At 42.9% G+C, this 19,964-nt stretch overlaps 2 protein-coding genes across 4 annotated transcripts; one reads left to right on the top strand and one right to left on the bottom strand.

Moving 5' to 3' along the window:
* Positions 1-304: 304 nt before the first annotated feature.
* Positions 305-12,603, top strand: tmem255a (transmembrane protein 255A). 2 transcript variants are annotated; one of them, XM_073487349.1, is made up of 10 exons: positions 305-639; positions 4,524-4,666; positions 5,954-6,016; positions 7,855-7,944; positions 9,316-9,381; positions 9,487-9,575; positions 9,762-9,833; positions 10,234-10,396; positions 10,508-10,654; positions 11,460-12,603. In XM_073487349.1, exons 1-10 carry the CDS (start codon positions 579-581, stop codon positions 11,601-11,603), a joined length of 1,038 nt encoding a protein of 345 aa, XP_073343450.1. In that variant the 5' UTR covers positions 305-578; the 3' UTR covers positions 11,604-12,603. The 2 variants fall into 2 exon arrangements, with proteins under 2 accessions (XP_073343450.1, XP_073343451.1); XM_073487350.1 differs by lacking the exon at positions 9,762-9,833.
* A 692-nt stretch (positions 12,604-13,295) lies between these two features.
* Positions 13,296-19,568, bottom strand: zbtb33 (zinc finger and BTB domain containing 33). 2 transcript variants are annotated; one of them, XM_073487347.1, is made up of 2 exons: positions 19,160-19,568; positions 13,296-17,684 (listed from the first exon to the last, which is right to left on the bottom strand). In XM_073487347.1, the coding sequence occupies exons 1-2, from the start codon at positions 19,473-19,475 to the stop codon at positions 15,799-15,801; spliced, it is 2,202 nt and encodes a 733-aa protein (XP_073343448.1). In that variant the 5' UTR covers positions 19,476-19,568; the 3' UTR covers positions 13,296-15,798. The 2 variants fall into 2 exon arrangements, with proteins under 2 accessions (XP_073343448.1, XP_073343449.1); XM_073487348.1 differs by lacking the exon at positions 19,160-19,568 and adding an exon at positions 18,694-18,799.
* Between the last annotated feature and the right edge of the window lie 396 nt (positions 19,569-19,964).

A 19,964-nucleotide genomic window follows, 5' to 3' on the forward strand; every position in this document is an offset into this window, starting at 1 on the left:
CATTTATTTTATTTTATTTTTTTTATCATTTAATACTATAGTTGTATTATAATACTCTTTTGATTCAAAATTACGTCTGTAAGCGAGGGTACACCTACTGACAGGTTTAGTAACGAGTAACGAAGTAACGAAGACGTGCGATGTAACGACCACGTACTTTAGCTAGCTCGGGTGAAGTATCGTTACACCTGCTCTGAAACGAGTACAAGTAACGACGGTAACTACTTGTTTTCGAGGAGGTGTGTGTGACATGCGCACACACAGCGAGCAGCGGCGGCAGCAGCGGCGGCAGCGACCCGCCGTCCCGACACCGACACACCGTGAGGACAGAGACCGACGGACGAGCGAGCGGCCGCGGGGATGTAAACGAGACAGCCTCGGGCTCAGCGCGGACGGAGGCGGACCGCTCGTCGGAGAATGCAACAGCGAGCGAGGACACCGTTTGCGTTAGCTTACGACTGTATGCAGCTAGCTCGTGAATATATAGCGATTAACACCGAGTCGTGATTATTGTGTTGTCTTATTTGCGAGAGGATCGACCGGCGGACCGCGTTTTAACATCCTCCGGCCGGGCAAGCATGCCTCCTCCCGCCCAGAGCCTCCAATCCAGCGGACTGACTCTCTCGGAGACAAGCATGGGTAGGTGTGTGCAAGGTCACCGGTGTGTCTGCAGCAGCTTTTTTTTTTAAAATATCAATTAAATAACATACACATTTGAGCAGAATGCTTGGATTTCTGTCGGGAAAGCGTGTTTTAATTGTTCGTTCACAGCACGGTTGATATTTCGAGCATTCATATTTGTGTTTTCTGTTTAAAACCCTCATTTTGATCACAAAGGCAGACAAAAAAAACAAAAAAAAAACACTCGTTGCATCACCAGACCGTGTTTTTTTCCTGGTCCAGGCCGCAGCGCGTCACTGCAGGTGCGGCGACGTTGAGTAACCACAGCAGCCTGGATGGTTGGCCCTGATGGGTGACTGCCTCACACGGATTTTGGCAGGATGCTCGGCTGCTGCCAGGAAAATCAATAGTCGACTCGTGTAAGGAAAGAGATATTATGTACATTTTTAGTGCAGCCTTAAACAGGTAAATCTCAGTAGATAGCAGTGGATTGTTGGTGGTTGCACTCGGTCTGCACAGATCTGCTGTTGTTGCACAAATAGTAGATCATCCATGTAAGTTTGCTTTAGGCTTATTTATCCTTGTGAATCAATTAGAGATGCACGATATGGATTTTTTTGTCAGCTGATACCAATAACCTGCTTCTCCTTGGCCGATAATTTCACATTTTAAGTCTTTAGTTCATAACCTCTTGTTTATTTACACCTCAGGGTAGAAAAGGTTATGATGCAGTGAGCAAACATGGATAATTTAATATTCAACAGCTCTAATAAGATGTATTGTGTTAAAACAGGTGGACCCTAACCCTCCTGTTGGAGCCCTTGCAGACATGTATTACAAATTTGCAATCATCCTGGTCATCCACATGTCTGTAGTTGTGTTGTCACGATACTGGAATTTATACCTTAGATACATCATCTTGAGATATATTGATATTTCGATACCAGGGGGGGAAAATTGACACAACATTGAAGGATCGAAGTTCATTTACTTCTGCAGGAGGGGGGACTATGTAGGCGCTACAGTGGCTTGTGTCAATTTGCTGTCGGAGAGAAGAGCGGAAAAACACAGCTAGTACTGAAGTATCGATATATATATATATATATATACACATATATATCAATATTTCAATACTTTTGACAACACTAGTTTGTAGTCTGTAGATGCTGTGCTGTTTAAGCAGGGTCAGTCAGATAAAGGATCAATCATTCAGGCCAACTAGACACATTCAGCTAAATGACGGGAATGAATTCAGTGTTGTAAAAAGTAAACAAAAGTCATACTTGAGTAAAAGTACAGACATTGTAGTAAAGTATTACTTTAGTAAAAGTGAAAAGCATGTAATCTGCAAAGTAACTAGTAACTTAAGTTATCAAATGATTGTGGTGGAGTAAAAAGTAATGTAAAGTACAAGTACCGCAAAATTGTATTAAGTACAGTACTTGGAAAAATGTACTGCACCTCAGTAAAGAACTACGAGAAGTAATCGTACTTCTAAACACGTTGTATCTACTGTAAGTCAAATAGCAGTACCTGTTCTTCAGTGTGTACTTGTCGTCGCCTGGTCTCAGCTGGAACTTCTGTAGTTTTGAAGGCATTCACACGATAAACTACAAAACTCGGAAGACATTGTTTAAAACTTATATTGACAATCATATAACAAAAAAAGTGGCTAAGTTGTTGGCATTTCATGTGATATTTGACTCATGAAAATCTGATACAATCATCAATAACTTCACTGAAGCAAGTCAGAGGATACAGTCACGTGTGTTGTTTCAGTTCACTGTGATTTAGATCTTTGAGACCAGGAGAAGGAAACAGTCTACAACACAGAATTGAAATTAACACCTGAGGAAACGTAGTCTTGAGTTATAAAATTTGACGTATATTTCTAGATCATAAATCTCATTGGCTGTGTCCTTCACATGCAGACACCACGGTGATAAGAAACTTGGCTGAAACCATCAGTTCCCTGCTCAGTGTAGCGTTGAGTGCTGATGTGCTTCTTATTGATCTGCAGGTTGGAGCGTCAGCCTTCAGTAGCGGTGACGTGTGTCTGTGGTTTGCCAACTCTTGCGTTTCCACAAATTGACAAAAACAGAACGCAGAGACGTCTTTAGATGATCTATGAGCTGTGATACGAGCTGTGACGAGCAGGAGGTCAGATAAATAGAGTAGATGAGAACCAGACGCAGGTGGGCCTTCCTCTGTAGTACTGTGGTTTGGTATTCTGACCACTGCTGTAATAAAGACTTCATTATAAGAATTACCCTGAAAAATCTAAGATTACCAGCCACTCCCTCTGCACTCCATCCTCATTTTGTATCTTCAGCAAAAGGCCCTGAATGATGTCAGTGATGAGTCTCGTCCAGCAGCTCCCCTCTTTGAAGAGCAGCCCTCTGGGAGGAGGTTCAGATAACTCTGCTTTAAATTTAAGTGGTTTAAAAGATGTACATTACCAGAGGGTCTGTGACTCTTGAAAGGTAAACCTCTTGCACTTCAAGGTACACTTTGTCTCAAGTCTGTGGTTGTTATTCATGCATGTTTTTAATGTGTTTATTTTTTATGGTTATTTGGCCTCTGAGCTCATCGAGACAAGGTCCCGACAATGTGTGTTGGAAAGTTAGCTCACTTAATTTCAGTACGGGATGGAAACTCTGATACTGAAGATGACACGCAGGATGTATGCATGCATCATATATACAGTAAAGTGCCTGGAAAGTATTCACCCCCACACACGCCTTTATTAGACAGTATACAAAACAAAACAAACAAACATTTATTTTGAAAATGGCTGCAACCCGTAGACTCAAACAGATCCTTCGGGGTATATCAGGAAGTTTCTCACTCAGAGGTGCGCTATGCAAATACTTTACATGCCTATAGACAAACAGAGCTCTAGGTGCGAGGAATAGCCATTTGCAAAAGCTAACATTAGCTTAAGATGTACTGTAAAGCAATATATTTACTTTTGGTTTTGTATCCATTAGTGCAAAACAGGCTTGTTATCGTGGGGTGAAAACAAAAAGAGCACATTTTGCCCATCCAGACATCCTACAGTTCAAGTATTTAGACTCTACAACCAAATCTGTTACTAGAAAAAAGTTACATAGTGCACCTTTAAAAAAAATGTACAAACCATGAATGTGTCAAGTGGGGTATTTTGTTACAGCATGGCTGGTTATCCTGTCCAGGAGACACTTATTGTGGCGGGAACTACCTCTGAAGTGATTTTGAGTGCTTTGCCAGGTGTTTATATTTTTATGCCTGTGGACAGATTTTGTCACCGCGAGTTTCGAAGATGGTTGTGATCAGAGCAAGGGCGCCGGAAGTAGGTGGGTAGGAAGTGGGAAAGGGCCCATTCCCCTTTTCTTCCTTCTTCCTGGGTGCGATGCGTTAACACCAGCCGTGGCGCCGAATACACAACGATGAGGTGCCACGACTGGTGTGACCCCATCGCAAGACGGTCTCTAGCCTACAGCTGGTGTTTGTTCACGAGCCGGGGTTTCTTTTTCTCATCATGAGGAACATAAGCAATTATTTTTAGAGCCAACTAGTATTACAGCTTCTCAGAATACTGGCCTAAAATATGAACTGAGCTCCATCGAAGTCAGTCATAATTTATCTTCTCTACAGTTTTGTTGATAGAAGCTGAGCCTCTTAGGGTGCCGAGTGTTTTACATAAAGTTGATTTCTTTGCGTATTTCCCTAAAGGATTGCCATACGACATAAATAAGATCCTTGTGCAGCATCTTTAATGTACGTCAGAGCCAGGGAGACTCCAGTCCTGTCACGAGTCTCTTTAACCACTTCCCAGTACATCACTGCCTGAGGTGATTCTCGCCACAGCAGCCTCACTCACGACGCTTAGCAGTAATGTTCCTTCATTTATTGTCTTGTAGGCTCCTTTAAGAGGAGGAAGAGGAAATCCATAATAGTGACAGTGTTGCTGCTCATCGTGTCCGTGCTCATACTCATCTTCGGCCTGGCAGCGACGACCAGGACGCAGAACATCACAGTGGGCGGCTACTACCCAGGAGTCATCGTGAGTGCATGTTCACACCTGCGTGCAGCAGCAGCAGGCACAACACAGCAGGCCGGTTCACTGTCAGAGCTCATCAGGAGCGAGGTGTGAGTGAAGTGAGAGTGTTTGGAGCGAGCTCTTCCCGCTCCTGGACTCTGATGAAAATAATTACTGAAGGTCTCCGAGGGGTGAATTTTCCCCACATTCATTATTCAGCATCAGTGTCATTAGAGGCTGAGTGAAGTAAAGTGTTCAGCCCATAAATGTGTTTTCTTCTCTGTAATCGGCTTTCAGCTTTCTAACTTCTAAAGTAAAGAGCTATTAAGAGGAAGCCGCTGTGTCTGTGACATTTCATAAGGATGCATCAGATTCATACTTCAGATCCACGTGCACTGCAAAAAAGGAGAAACGAGAAATTCAAACTTTATTTTAGGGGGAAATAACTTAATGGGTAAGTTCACCCAAAAATGAAAATTCAGTCATTTTCTACTCAGCCCCATGTGGATGGAAAGAAAACACTTCACAGCTTCACAGCAAAACAAAAACTGCATTGCAGCATTCTCATAAATAACTGAAGTAGACGGGGAAGAGGGATGTTTTAAATACAGCTCCATACGGCTCGTCTGGTGTAATCCAAGTCTCCGGAAGCCGCAAATTGTTTTTGAAAAGTTATCTACACACGCGACGTGTGGTCGAGTTCGTGCACCCACTTCAGACAGGGTGCAGCTACAGTGAAGAGTTCTGCCTTGAAAATGTGGTAAACAAAATCCTTTCACATTAATTCGTGGTCTTGAGGCTTCCAAAGACTTGGATTACTCCGGACATGCTGTGTGGAGCCATTTTGTGTTTGTTTGTTTTGTTGTTTTGTAGTCTTTTAAAACAAGTCCCCATCTACTTCAGTTGTTTTGCTGTGAAGCTCCAGAAATGTTTTGTGGCCTAAGAAACTCCACATCAGCATGAGGATGAGAAGATAATGATGGAAATTTCATTTTTTATAAGATTAAACAAGATAATTGATCTCATGTTTCCACATCTAAGATTTTAAACCTTGGCAAATGTAATTTACAGAGATTGAGAGAAACTTTGATCTCATTTATTATCATTTTTTATCAAATTAGAGTTAATTAATCCAACAATGTATTTTGCTTATCTATAAAAGTAGATAGTTGATATCAGCGTAAATGTGCTGAAATGCTTCTCGCCTCACCAAAACACTCGACACTTGATTCATCCCACTGCTCCATGAAATCAAAGCTTTATAGTCAAATTAGATAAACGCCCTAACGGTTATTTTCTCTCCTTTTTCAGCTGGGCTTTGGCTCTTTTCTGGGAATTATCGGCGCTCATTTGATAGAGAACAAGAGGCAGATGGTAAGAGGATTTATATTACCTCTGTGCATTGGGATCTTGATGTCTCCTTGTCTCTACAGTCACAGAGTGCTGTCATTAAGCTGTGTATCAGTCCCAATTACCTTACCAGCAGCTTGATTATGTCGTTAATGCGACACTAGACACAACAGACCCTAACCCCGACTGCAAGTCCCACATGGCCTGAGGAGGTTTGTGTATCAAACCAAGAGCGAGTATCCTGGGCTTCAAGGGAGAGGAAGCCCGAAATAGAAATAGGGTGTAAGTGGAGGAGGACAGATGTCCACACTGGAATGTGGGAAGGAAACTGCAGATGAGGGGAGCAGGTGGGACGTGCCATGCAGGGACTGGCAGGACTGACATGAAGAATGAGTTTGTACCTTGACACCTTTTCCCATAATGCAACAGAGCCTGGATGCCTGGAGTCCCAGTCAGTGTGTGTGTGTGTGTGTGTGTGTGTTTAGCATGACTAACTGAGCTGTGACATGTTACAACACACGGCTCTGATTTGTTGTTTGCCATAAAATGTTAAAAATGTGTTGATGTATTTATGATTTAGGTTGATTAGCACAAAATTTATTGCCGACTGTTTTGATAATCGATTAATGATTTCATTCATATTTCAAGCAAAAACACTCATTCACTGCTTCTAGCTTCTCAAATCGAACATTTACAGTTTTTCTAAGTCTTCCATGATAGCTGTAATGGTGTCGCTAAAATAATCCTCTGATTAGATTAATGCAGCGACTGGTGAAATCTCTTCTTAACCACAGTTAAAGAAATCCCTTAACCATTGGCACAACAATGCATCACACTGCTTCATCGATGTCAAATCACATCATTCAAATAACAGCTTTAGCTTCCAGACACTTAACTCTTAATCAGCTTTGAGTCATCATCTGGAAATGACCTTACCTGGAAATAAGCTCTCTGATGTGCTGTTGTGTGAGGGTGTATCGAGCAATCTGGAGCAAAGTGTCATGTCCTCAGTTTGACCTCTGGTCATCTCACAAATACTTTATTAAAATTTATACTCAAGATCAGGATTTTAGAGAGTGGTTTTATTTAAGGGAGGTTGGTTTTGAAATATCTTCACATAGTAAATTAAATATACTTTGATTTTGGACTGTTGGTTCCCACAACTGTCATCAGAAATCAGACAAATCCTGATTTTTGCATAAAACTGGTTTATTGTTGTGAGTTTTTCCAGCTTCAAACCAGTGAGAAGAAAAACACAAATACAGAAATCTTTCAATTAAAATAAATTAGTTTGGCAGAAGATAGTGTGTAGACGGAGGACCACATCATTCAAAGTAAGACCTAATTAAGAAAATATATTCTACTCAGTCTTATCAACATGTCTGTCAAATCATGTTGTTGTTAGCATTGTAGAAATCTCGGTGCAGCCATGAATCCCTGTTACCTCTTAGTGTTGAATCTGTTGCGTCACTCGCTCTGCCTCCCTCCTGCAAGCTGGGTCGGCTGCAGACAGGGTGGGGTGATGTGTAATTGAATACATGCTGCCATTCATTGAGGAGTGAGAGGAGGAGAGTTAAGGGTGCTCATAAAAAGCTGGGCGCAGTGCCAGCCACCAACGCCACTGGAGCTGGGTGACGACCACAGCGCTCAGTCCTTCATTCAGCCCACACCCCCCTCCAGCCTCGTCCTCATTCAGGGGGAAGCACATGTGCAGGATGATACACATTAATGTTGCAAATGTAACCCAATACTGAAGTGGCGAGAGGAAGCCATTAAAAGTCAGAATAGTGCACGTTTAGGTTGGCTTCATATAAAAATCATTACAGGCTGATGACGCTGATGCTCCTCTGTTTTCCTTGCAGTTGGTGGCGTCGATCGTCTTCATCAGTTTCGGAGTGGTGGCTGCCTTCTGCTGCGCCATCGTCGATGGAGTTTTCGCTGCGAGGCACATCGTGAGTTAACACCCAAGCGTCTGCTTCTTTATTTAAACTAATAAATTATGAATATGGATAACACTTATATGTCCCGACTTATAGCAAGCTTATTAATCAATGCCATCCTCATGAAAGCTTAATAAACTCCGTCTGCATTAGATATATAGTCAAACATGTGCCCTTCTGCAAGGGCATTCCCCACATATGAAAGGATAAAGCAGCTGCTGCACCCTCCTCACTGAGACAAATATATTTTGTGGTAGAGGGAGATTGTTCTCCATTACGCAAAGTACATAAAACAATAAATAACCGCTAATGCACTCTTAAAACAATTATGCCAAAATAAGTTAGGGCTGGGTGAAAAAGGAGATGAGCACCATTAGCAGGTTTTCGTTAGCCGGTCGTGTCAGTGAAATGGAAAAGGGAAACACACTGTTGAATGAAGGAGGTTTAGGAAAAGCGGAGTGATGCAGTGATACAGCGAAGAGATGAAGAAGCTATCAGATGACGTGTTACACATTGTGCTTTACAATTTTTCTGACTATTTATTACATTTATCTACATTTCCTTTCCTGCTTTGCCTCGACTATTCGTCAAATGTGCGGCTGCACAATTAAGGGCATGGCAACCACAAGCATGATTCTTATAGTGGATTAGTCATTTTGTGCAGTATTGATTATGTGCATCTAAAGTGTCTGCATCCAGTCAAATGTGTCCTATTCCCAGAAAGGATTTCAGTAATATTTCATAAATTAATTGTGCATCCCTAGAATAACATAAAGGTAATTCTCTCCCAAACACTGACCTACAGTACATCATGTACTAACAGAGTTCAGTATGCTGTTACATGATATTGTGGAATAGATTTGTGATTATGATTAATAAATGATGATTTATTTTGATGTTCGGATGTCACGTTCATATGTTTTCCTGTATAATGTGTGTAGCATATAACAACAAGGAAATACAGACAGGTTGGAAGTTTATTTTGTCAGAGAGGCAGAAGATGTCCCTCACTGTCTGTGTTCGTTGTGAAGAGCCCGACCGATACTCGATTTCTGGGGCTGATGCCAGTATTTGATGCTGATGCCTTTCAAAGACAGGACCTCAAGATGAAAATGCTTCCCGGAAAGTTAATTTATGTTGTGTTTCAGCCGGTCAGCAGACGGTCTGCAATTAATCAAGTCACCACAAACTAATTGATATAATGAATCTGGATTTTTTTGTGGCCCCTGTGGTTTTTAAATGATGGAGCAGTTTCTCGCTCGATAATAGCAGCATTGCTGACCGGCTCTCTGAATTCCTGCCTCCTTTTCTTCCAGTTTAGTTTCAGCTTTTCTAGGTATTCCAGTGATGAAATATATAAACATGTTGTTGATTGTGCTGCAGGACCTCAGGCCTCTGTACGCTGGTCGTTGTGCGTACCACTCCAGCGAGACTGCGTCTGAGCGCGATGTAAGAAACACACATGAATTCATCCTGCATGCGTTTGCATGTGATTAACTGTTGCCAGAAGTCGACCCAAAGTGAAAAGACTGTGAAATACTTTGTGACTTTCAGGTGCCCTGTCAGACATCGTCACGCACGTCCTGTAACCTGCGCGTGAAGAGCAACACCTGTTACTGCTGCGAACTCTACAACTGCGGGAAGTGAGTACGCTGAGCGGCCGAGCAAAACCTCTGAATCAGCGGCTACTCGCTTTGCTGTGTTGCTTCGATTGTTTGGATCTGTCATGTGTACCCTTGTGACATTTTTGTGGGAGATTTCTTTGCTCTGCAACTGCTGTTGATTGTATTAGAACAAGAATGTTTCTTTTCTGTTAACCTTTGTTTCAGAGAACATCCTCTTATGGGACTTCAGAATAAAGATGTTTTGAAAAAGTTTAGGAAATCATCCATGATTTGGAAGTAGGTCCCTTTTTTTCTAAAACCATATCGGCCATTGATGATCAATTCATGACATTTTTTTCTTTTTTTCAATCAGTGATGATTGAAGCGAAGTAATGATGTAGAATTAATCCTCCATAGCAATGTGTTTTTAGGGTGCCATCTCCTCTGCATGTCCTTTTTGTGTCTAAGTAACCATCCATGTCCTCTGTGTCTCTATCAGATTTGAACCGAAAAACATCAGAACTTTTACAGACATAGACTCATTTATCCCTATAAATCAAACCCTGTTGTACGTCCTTCATTGTGTCCTGAATACAAACACACTGAGCCTGATTTTAAGCATTTGAAAAAACTTTATTAGTGACTTTTGTGGCTTGACTGTAGGCTGTTTCCCTCTCTGTCCCACCCACTGGGCTAGCCGTGTCGAGGTGATTGGAGGCTACCATGAGTACACGGATGTGAAGAGCTGCCAGGACGTGGTGCACCTCTATCACCTGCTGTGGTCCGCCACCATCCTCAACATCGTGGCCCTCTTTCTGGGCATCATCACCGCTGCAGTGCTGGGAGGATTCAAAGACATGGTAGGTCAAGTGAATGAAGAGCTGAGTCCAAGACTACATGTTGGTCTATCAGTGTGGATTTGTCAGTATGAGCTGATGTCAAGGTTTTGTTATTCTGCTTGTCCTTGTCAGACTCCCTCTGCTGCCTCAGAGAGCTCATCTGAACCAGAGGCCCTCACAGCTCCAGTCCCCTCAGAGCCGCCTCCACCCACCACTTCACTCAACTCCTTTTACAACACTGCCCCCTGCCTGCCGCCTTACACTGCCTACGACCTGCAGGTACAGAGAGAGCATATATATATACAGTTTATATTCAAAATGATTACCTCACTTCCTCACATTAAATCAGATGTTACTGCGCTATAAACTATCAAAATAATGTTTCGTGACAGCTTCTACAGAAGGGAAAACAAAAATAAGTTTAATATTAAAAAAGTGACAAAGATATTAAACATTAAAATTCAAACATTTTTAAGGATTTCCAGAACTCAAATGATCCTCAGTTACATTTTTTTATGCCTGTAGTCAAGTCAGATCTTATATTTTCTATTATGTTGGTGTTCTTCTCTCAGAAAATGATTAAAGTGGTTAAATCAAAGTCTGCATGCTCTTATAACAAGCAGCTTATAAAGGAGGCAGAGTCCACCCCCCTCTCCGACATACAGCCTCTTCTCCCTCCTCCATCCTCCTGCCTGTAAAACCTGGAAATTGATCTCGACGCGCCACAGTGAAGGATGTCTAAATTCCTAAAATGCTCCTCAAGGACAGCGGAGGCTTGCCGGAGGAGCAGTGGGAGCAGGACTCTACAAATGTTCCTCTGTATTGATTAGTCGTCTTGTGATTAGAGGTGATCGAATGCGCTATCTCCTCGTATCTCTTCCTCGGTACTAAGACGAGGACTTTCACACCTTCTGCCATCACTTACTTTAAACTCTGGGAGGAAGGTAACAAGAGCACATGAACCCACTAAGGACCCAAATTCTGAAAATGACCTTTAGATTTGAGATTTTTACTCAGAATTTAACTTCACACTGCTTTTTTTCCTGTCTTGTGTTAATATGTCTTTCTCTTGTCTTTCCTGCAGGGCTCCTACATTTTCCCCGACCCTGCAGGCCTGTCAGATGACTCCCAGTCCGGAGCCAGCCACCTGTGGCCCACGATGATCCCTCCACGCTACTCTCCTCCTCACAACCACCCCGACGAGAAGCCCCCACCGTACAGCCCGTAACATGCCTTTTCGCAGCACAGAGGGCGCCTGAAACGTTAGCGGGTGCTGTTAGAGGCTGATTGAGTGGTTTGAATGCACAACTCCTCCGGGCTCTTCCTCACGATCGTTGAGAACTGTGATGGAGGAAAGGTGGTGAGGAAGAGGAGGAGGAGGATGGCCACAGAGCACGCTAACTTTGAGTTCAGCCCGTCACAAGGGAGCGAGTTGTTTGTCTCCCCGGGCACCGCTCACACTCATGCCTGCACTGTGTGTGTCACATCAAGAGAGAGACAACCGGTTCACAGCCAGGACTGTTTACACATCTATCTGCCTTAATGCAAAAACGGACTCCCGGTGCCGCAGCACCTGGACTTATTCTCTCCTCCAGCTCATGCTCTATGTTCACCTCTCTTTAGTACAAACTGTAAACGCTTCCTGACCACAGGTGAGCTACCAGCCTCGTGTGAGATTAATGCAGAGTTAGATGAAAGCTTTGGCGTATATCCCAAATCCGAATAAGCTAGAAAATTGAAAATTGGTAGCGTCGTCAGCCCAAGCAGTCGTTTCTTTAGCAGCCAGTAGTGTCACCGTACGTTATTAAAGGCAAAGTTAGTAGTACCGGAGGTGTTACATGCTTATAATGTATGTACAGCAGTATGATATACAGTTACCAGTTAAGCCTAAGGTATAGATCACGGTATCTATTTATCAACTCTTCAGTTTATCTCGATCAATGTGTGGTGAACTTTGCAGAGCAGTGTTAATGAAGAAATAAGCTATTCTGCAGTAGTTGTTGGATCAGGGCGGTTAACAATTACACTCCAACCCCTATTTATTGTATTTTCACTGAAAGCATCAAAGCAGGTACGCATATATCATCTCTCTCTCTCTCTCTCTCTCTCTTTGTAAGTAGTAGTAAAATCACATCTATGAGTTGAAACGTGTCGTCTTTGTCAGGAATAAACACTGAGTGTGAACAGTCAGTGCTGGATTCACTGACAGGAGATGGAAGATCACGAAACCCCCCCCCCAAAAAAAGAATAAGACGTGTTGTTCACCGAGGAAGAGAGTAAACTGGTCACTGTCGGCTTTAATCACTGCTTTTTATAAGTTAAACAACACATTCTCAGGGGCTGATTGTCAGTTCCTTTTTGTCTTGCCATTAAAAAATGTTTTGTGTAATTCAAATAGTGTGTTTTTCCTTTTTAGCCGAGATAGCAGCGTGGCTCCGTGGACGGTCACCTACACGCTGATGGAAAGTCAGGTGAAGTTTCAGAGTAAAACAGTGTCGCAGCATTAAACTAAACAACTGAACGAAACATTAAATGGCTCCATAAAGTTTGTCCGGTGTAATCCAGGTCTCAGGAAGTCCCGTCTACTTCAGCCGTTTAGAACACTGTTCTGCTATGAAGCTCCAGAAATGTTTTGCTGACAGCGATCCACAGCACGAGGATGAGAAGACAACGAGTGAATTTTCATTTTTGGGTGAACGTATCCTTTAACTCTCCACAGAGCGCCATCATCTGGTCAAACTTTTTAATTTCCAAAAACTGGAGTTTATTATCTCACTCTCATATTTTGCATTCAGAAATAAAAAAATGATTGTTGCGTTTTTAGGTTTGCTCACTTTCAGATGCTCGAGAAGGAACATCGCAAAGAACAAAACGCAGTAGGTTAAAAAAGTTTACATGCTGGTAGTGCAAGACAATTAAATTAAAATTGTAAAAGAATAATTTATTTACAATCTGGGAACCCTCATTGCTAACTGACAGAAAAGGGACATTTTGTACAATGCCAACATGATTTAATAACTATTTCATTTTTGTCTACGGCTATAAACCTAATAAATACATCTGAAACCGTAAAAAGGGGGATTAACACAAATATACACTGTACATCACACACCGATGTTAATCTGTTAATTAAAAACAAAATCCTGCATGATTTTATTGAATGACACAATAGATTTCCATGTTAGCACTACCGTTTTTACTCATACTGACCAATCACTACATCTTGACAAAATGGAAAAACAGTGAAAAAATAAAAATATTACCACAAAAAAAGATGCAACACTAAGTGCTATGTGTTCGGACTGAAATAATCCTCAGGTCATGTCAATCCTATCATCTCATTTGTATGCAAAACCTCTCGCCTCCGCTGTGACGCCGGCGGATTTTGCATTAAAAATAGCATTTTAATATCACAAATGGCATGGCACCCAACGGAAATAAAAATATACAGGTGTATCAAAATAAAACAGAAGGTGTTTAATGGACCGAAAGAATAAAAAAAAACAAAAAACAAACACAGCCGTTTCTCCAACCAGACAAATTAAATAACCATTCTGTCTTCCCTGCCACAAAACCCACATGTGGGATCACCGACAATCACATTATTAAAATATATATTTCAGATCAGAACGAACATTTACAGAATTGGGTTTTAAATGGAATGAATGGAATAAATCAGTCCAGAAACTTTCCTCGACTCTGTTAAAATGTCTGATCCTTAAAAACGGACTGATGGAAGGAGTTAAAAATAAGGGCGACCTTGTTTTATTTCAATATGGGACACCGTCCTGGTCACACACAGGGTCCTCTGAAACATTTAAAGAAAAGGATTCAGTGGATTCAGCTTCTTGATGTCGTCAGTAGATTTAGTCAACATGGCCTAAAGGTTAGAAACCACCGCTGAAACAACAAAGACATCGTTCTGATGACTCATCTAAACACCTTGTGCCTCAGATCATTTGTCTGAAACAGAACCGGAGGCTGACGACCCAAAAGGAACCAACAGCGAGCGAGCGTCCGACTGTCGCTTAACATCCGACACCCTCTGTCTGCACCGACGTCTTTAAAAAAAATGCACTTCTGTTATGTCATGTAAACAAAACATGCACCTATCAGATGTAGAAAAGCTGCAGTCGAGATCTGACTGGAGACAAAACCAAGCGAGTAACAGACGGGTGAGTACTTGCACTCTTTTATAAACAATGATCATTTTCCTTGATACGGCTCCAGCTTAGTTAGATAGAGAGAGGAGTGTCCAAATTATTTATACATCACTAACAGCGTAATTTTCTTACGTTTTAATTGTTTGACAGATTTTCTTTTAATTTCCAGAGTGCCTGGACTGCTTCTGGTTTTCCATATTTTGTCTCTACACTGTATTACATTGAGCAACCGGTCACCTCCCTCCTCTTCCAATGCTTTTGATGTAACGTAGGCTTACAGTCATATCGGCTGTAGATCGTGCATTGCTGCTCAACCTTATAAAATTAATCTCTCGCCATCTGTGTTGACGGCTGACTGGAGGGGAAACGGAAACGCTACAGACATCGGTGTCAATTTTGAGCAGTTAAAATAGGCTGGAGGTGGATCGAGTGGGCGAAAATCTTAAAAATCAAGCACAGAAGCAGAGGGATCAGGTTTTCAGACTGAGAGCTGAGCCTGTCCTCTGACACACGGAGCATGTTGGGGCACTTTTTTTGCTTGTCTATGACTTTTAAAGTGACAGGAATGAATAGAAACAGGACGTCTGAGTAGGCTCAAAATGACGCTCCACATCGCGCAGCGTCTCTTGAGACCAGTTAGGAAATTGCAATAGAAAACTATTTCATTGATTCTGTCGCTGGCGCTCGCATTAAGTTATGATACGGTGCTGAACACACACGACTTGTTACAGCTCTTGATTAAATACCTCGACATCCTGTCCTCTGCTCTGTTGGTTCTTGCATGGAATTCATGTCATCCATATAAACTAATGTTTTCTTTAGGACTTTGTGAACTAATTCTGTATTTCATCATTTATTCTAATGATACTAGAGATCAAGGCTATTGATCGAGCAGAGTTACATGAGTCAAGGTACGGTCACATTAAACTACCCTGCAACTATTCGCTCCGTCCTCGCTTCGCTTCAGTTGAAGCCGGCGTGGCTGATGAATTCAAGCGTTTGTTTCCTGTTTTGGTGCAATCTTGGTTCCTCTTTGATCAACTTTAACCATGTGGCTCTGGTATTGTTCTAGCGTGCATCATCACCATGTTTAGCACATTATTACACCAAAAATCTTGTTCATCTGCAAGTATAATGTGACTAAACTTCCTGCTGACACTATCGAGAGTTACAGAATAATATTGTTGACATGGAACCAAAAAGAAAAGAAAAGGTCGGGGGCACCTGAAAAGGCACAGGTAATGGAGCAGCAAGTGTTGCTCAGTATGTCTCTGGTATAACAAAGTCAAACTCTGTGGCTCCCTGTGGAGGAGTGTTCACTGCTGAATCTGGTCTGGCGTGAGCTTCGGGCGTCATGTGGGCATCGGGCTCGACAAAGATGTCGTCCCAGTTCAACATCCTGGTCTGGGTGGAGGAGTGGACGTCTTCGCCGGCGGTGGTTATGTGATGCACGCTGCCGTCCTCGGATATGACAGGGACCCCTGGCCCGTCAGTAGTCCATGAGTACGACTTCATCTGCACCGTTTTGCACGGCAGCAGTCGGTACAGGTTGTTGTCGGTGTCATCCTTCTCTTTCCTCCCGCTGGGATCCTGGTTGTGGGCTTGCTTGCAGTGGGTGGAGAGTACCTGGTAGTTCATGAACATTTGATTGCATACCAAGCACTGGTACCTCCTCTCCCCCGTGTGGTGGATCTCATGTTTAGTTCTGTACTCCGCCAGAGCAAAGACCTTGTTACAGTAGCGACACGGGTATTTCTTTTCCCACGAGTGGGTGTTGAAGTGGCGGCGGAGACTCGTCAGGCAGACGTAGGGGCGCTTGCAGACGATGCACACATAGAAAGTCTTCCCATCCATGATGAGCTCGTAGTGATCCTCCAGCTCTGTTTTGGTCCTTTTCTTGTTTGGGCTGCCTTTCTGTGACGGGGGTGTTTTATCAAGGGGTTTTAAAGGCGTTGCCATTAGCGACCTCTTCCCTTTATTGGCTTTAGAGCCTCCTTCGCCTGGATCTTCCTTCACTGGGACAATGTCATAAGTATCTTCTCCAATGTTGGCGTACACTTTACAGCCTGATGAAATTGAGTCGATCTCTGTGGCTGTGTTGAGCGTCACTGTCTTTTTTGCCGCCACGGTCGATTTGGGAATGTTTTTTTGATTGGCTGCGCCTTCAGACACATCCAAGAGCATTATTTTAAAATCCCCCTGCTGAGATGAAGTGGAGACTTGCTTCTTGTGGACACCCATTATATCACTGTTCTCAGAGGACTGAGACACACTCGAGGGCTCAGGGGTGAAACTGCTCGCCCTGGCTGGAGTTGCGGGAGCACTTCCTGAGGAAACTCTGGCGGGGGAAGACGAGTTAGCGGAGCTGCTGTCTGGACTGCGCAGAGGGCTGTTGTTGGGCAAACTGGGGTTTGGACAACTGATGCTGGGGGGCTTTGTAGCATTTGTTCTCACTGGGGTTCGGGCTTTCTCTACAGGTTTTGCAACTGCTTGATTTGATTCTTTATTTTGCTTTGATGCTACAACCCCTGAATCAACTGAATCCACATCAATAACCTCGTCAGTGCTGGCTTTCTGACTGGTTGTACTGGTTTGAGCATCTGTTTGTGAGACAAACATAACATCACTGTCCGAGTCCTCGTCGTTACCTGCGGGTTTGCTCGTCTGATTGAATTCCTCTGCAGATATCGAGAACGACTCTGTGATTATCGGCATCATCTCTGCAGATGCGTCACTTTTGTTTCCCGTGTCCTTCGACAAACCAGGCAGGCCCTTAACTTGTGATAACGGGGACCCCAAGTTTGCAATGAACTTGACTCCCAGTATCTGTCCAGCGTTTATGAGCTCCTCAAGCATGTCAGAGCGGACACGTATAATCTTGGAGGTGTAAATGTAATTGAGAATCTCCTCGAAGATTTCAGCTTTGATGAAGTTTAACTCGATCACTTGTCCGGCGACGCTGAAGAGCTGGTGGAAGTACGTACTCGAAGCAGACAGGATTGTTTTGTGGGCTCTGAATTTCTTGTCCTGAATGATAATGGTGACGTCGCAAAATAATCCATGGTTTCGCTGCTCGTTCATGGACTTCAGCACAGATTCTGAGTACTGTGTGTCGGTCGCAGATATCAGCTTCAGACTAGGCATGGCTGCAGAGAGGAAAAACAAAAAATTTATTATTCTTCCAAATACACAAGAAGAGACAGTTTAGATCACGTTATCACTGACGTCCCTGCAGGCAACAGGTGAAGCTCTTCGCTGCACTGTCCACATAGACCTGAGATAAAGTTGCACAAGCCTCGTTATACTAATGTTTTAACAAGAACATTATTCCCTCAATGCTGTGTCCATATTTCCCTGTTGTACTGAACATGGCATCGAATAGCAATGTTTTCAAGGTATTTTATCGAAGTTAGGAGTTCAGTATTGTGACAACCCAGAGTTAAATATGCATTTGTTTGTTCTGTCAACAAATAAACCGATTTTAATGACCCTTGCTGATATAAATATGGTGGACAAAATATAACAAAACATTTTTTTTCTGTGTAAAGGCAATAAAATATCACAGATACTCAAACAACAACACTGAGACCATCATGGAGGTGTTATTTAAGGCAGGGCAGTGCTTATAAACCGGCTATTGTGGAAATTATTAATTCAGTATTTATAGATAAATCATTTCACAGTCTAGGAAAAAGCCGTGTTTTTAATTTTTTTACGCAAAGAGGAACAGTGAACACATGAATACAAGTTAAACATCAGTGTTTGACATGTTGGTTGTCAGTCTGGTAACAAAAACAATAACGTTACCTGCACTGACGTGAGCTCGCTTTCACGTTTAAGTTGTAAATGGCTGAAATGTAACTTTAGCATGGTGTTGCACGTTTGCACAACAACGCTTTTTTAAACTTTAAAAGGTGTTTCGCGAGTCTTTTATTATCGCTCTCGGTGTGTTTTAAAGCAACATCCAGGTGCTGCTGCTGTCGGCTAGCTAACAAAACGCTAGCTGCCTCTCCGCCACTTCCTCTTTATCGCAGAGCGGACAGTGCGGCCTAGGAGCTAGCTAGCTCGTTAGCATGCTAGCTTCGGCCACAACACCGCGGGAGATTCACGCCACTGTATGAAACATTACTATATTAAAACCGTGGTTATATTTACCTGCAAACTGGTGTTTTTTTCCTGCCAGGACTACTAAAGCACGACCCCGCTACCGCCGACAGCAGCAACTTAAGCTAGCAGGCTAACAGGACAATGGCTAACAACAGAGAGCTCCCCCTGCCAAACTGCACTGGGCGCTCACAGCCTCATTGATTGAGCAGCCACAAGGAGTCGCCGTCGTGTTGGATAGCGTTAAAAAAAAACAACTACACACGCAAAACTACACGGCGTTAAATAAACACACTTTAAAATAACACGTGGACTTTGTGTGAGCTGAGGAAACAACAGTGAAAACAGCGCCTGGGTGTAATTTCAGGTGGAAATTGTTGACTTTTTTTTTTCCCCCCGAGCCGGGTTTAGAGTCGAGATTACTACCGGGTCATTAGCGTCGCCTTCAAAATAAGAAAGCGTAAAAAGCCCAGACAGCTGCTACCTCAACGTTAAGTGTGATAAAAATGTAAATCACCTGGAGGTTTCTGCTCAGGTGTCGACTCCTCTCTCACGACGGGCCCCGCTGGATCCCCTCCGATGCGGGTGAAGTCAGCGCGAAGCCGGTCGGACACTTTCCTCCTCTCCGGTCCCTGGTACCGATCGTATTCCTCCGCGTGTTTGGCCGTGTAGTGTCGCCTCATGTTGAACTCCCTGAATAACACTTTGTGCCTGCAGATGAGACACGTCGCGTACGAGTTGAGGTCCGTGAAAAACAGCTCCTCCGCCAGCGTCTTCTCCACTAACTTGTTCACCGGGTACAAGTCCCGTTTTCTGACGGAGTTATAAGACATCTCGCCCCGCTGTTGTTATTAAAAAACATGCGGGATGCTTTACAGCGAGGACCAGTGTCGCTGTATTGAGTCTCCAACTACTTTAATTGCGTCTTGTTGATCGTTTAAAAGTCCACAGTCCGCATGGTTCACAACTTCCGGTCGAGTGCTGCGCGCTGAAGTGAAACCGGAAGTCGATTTTTTAAAATTTACGATCAAACACTTTACAAATGCTCAACTTCCAACACATTTAATGTAAAAGTGTATGTGTTTAAATGTATTGTGTATTATTATGAATGTATAAATGTATTTGTATGTATCTTTTGTTGTTATTTACGATATAGAAAGCCGGAGCCACGCCCCTTCCGGTTCCCCCCGCGGGACCTTATTTCATAAAAACTTTGTATGAAAGTGAATAAAAGAGATAAAAAATGTTTTGATCCCGTTTGAATTGTGCCATGAGCTACACATATGATGTTTGTCAATTTAAAAGGTAATTTTCCAAGTCGA

Source organism: Pagrus major, chromosome 18 (genome assembly GCF_040436345.1).
Source record: "Pagrus major chromosome 18, Pma_NU_1.0".
NCBI classification, from domain to species: domain Eukaryota; kingdom Metazoa; phylum Chordata; class Actinopteri; order Spariformes; family Sparidae; genus Pagrus; species Pagrus major.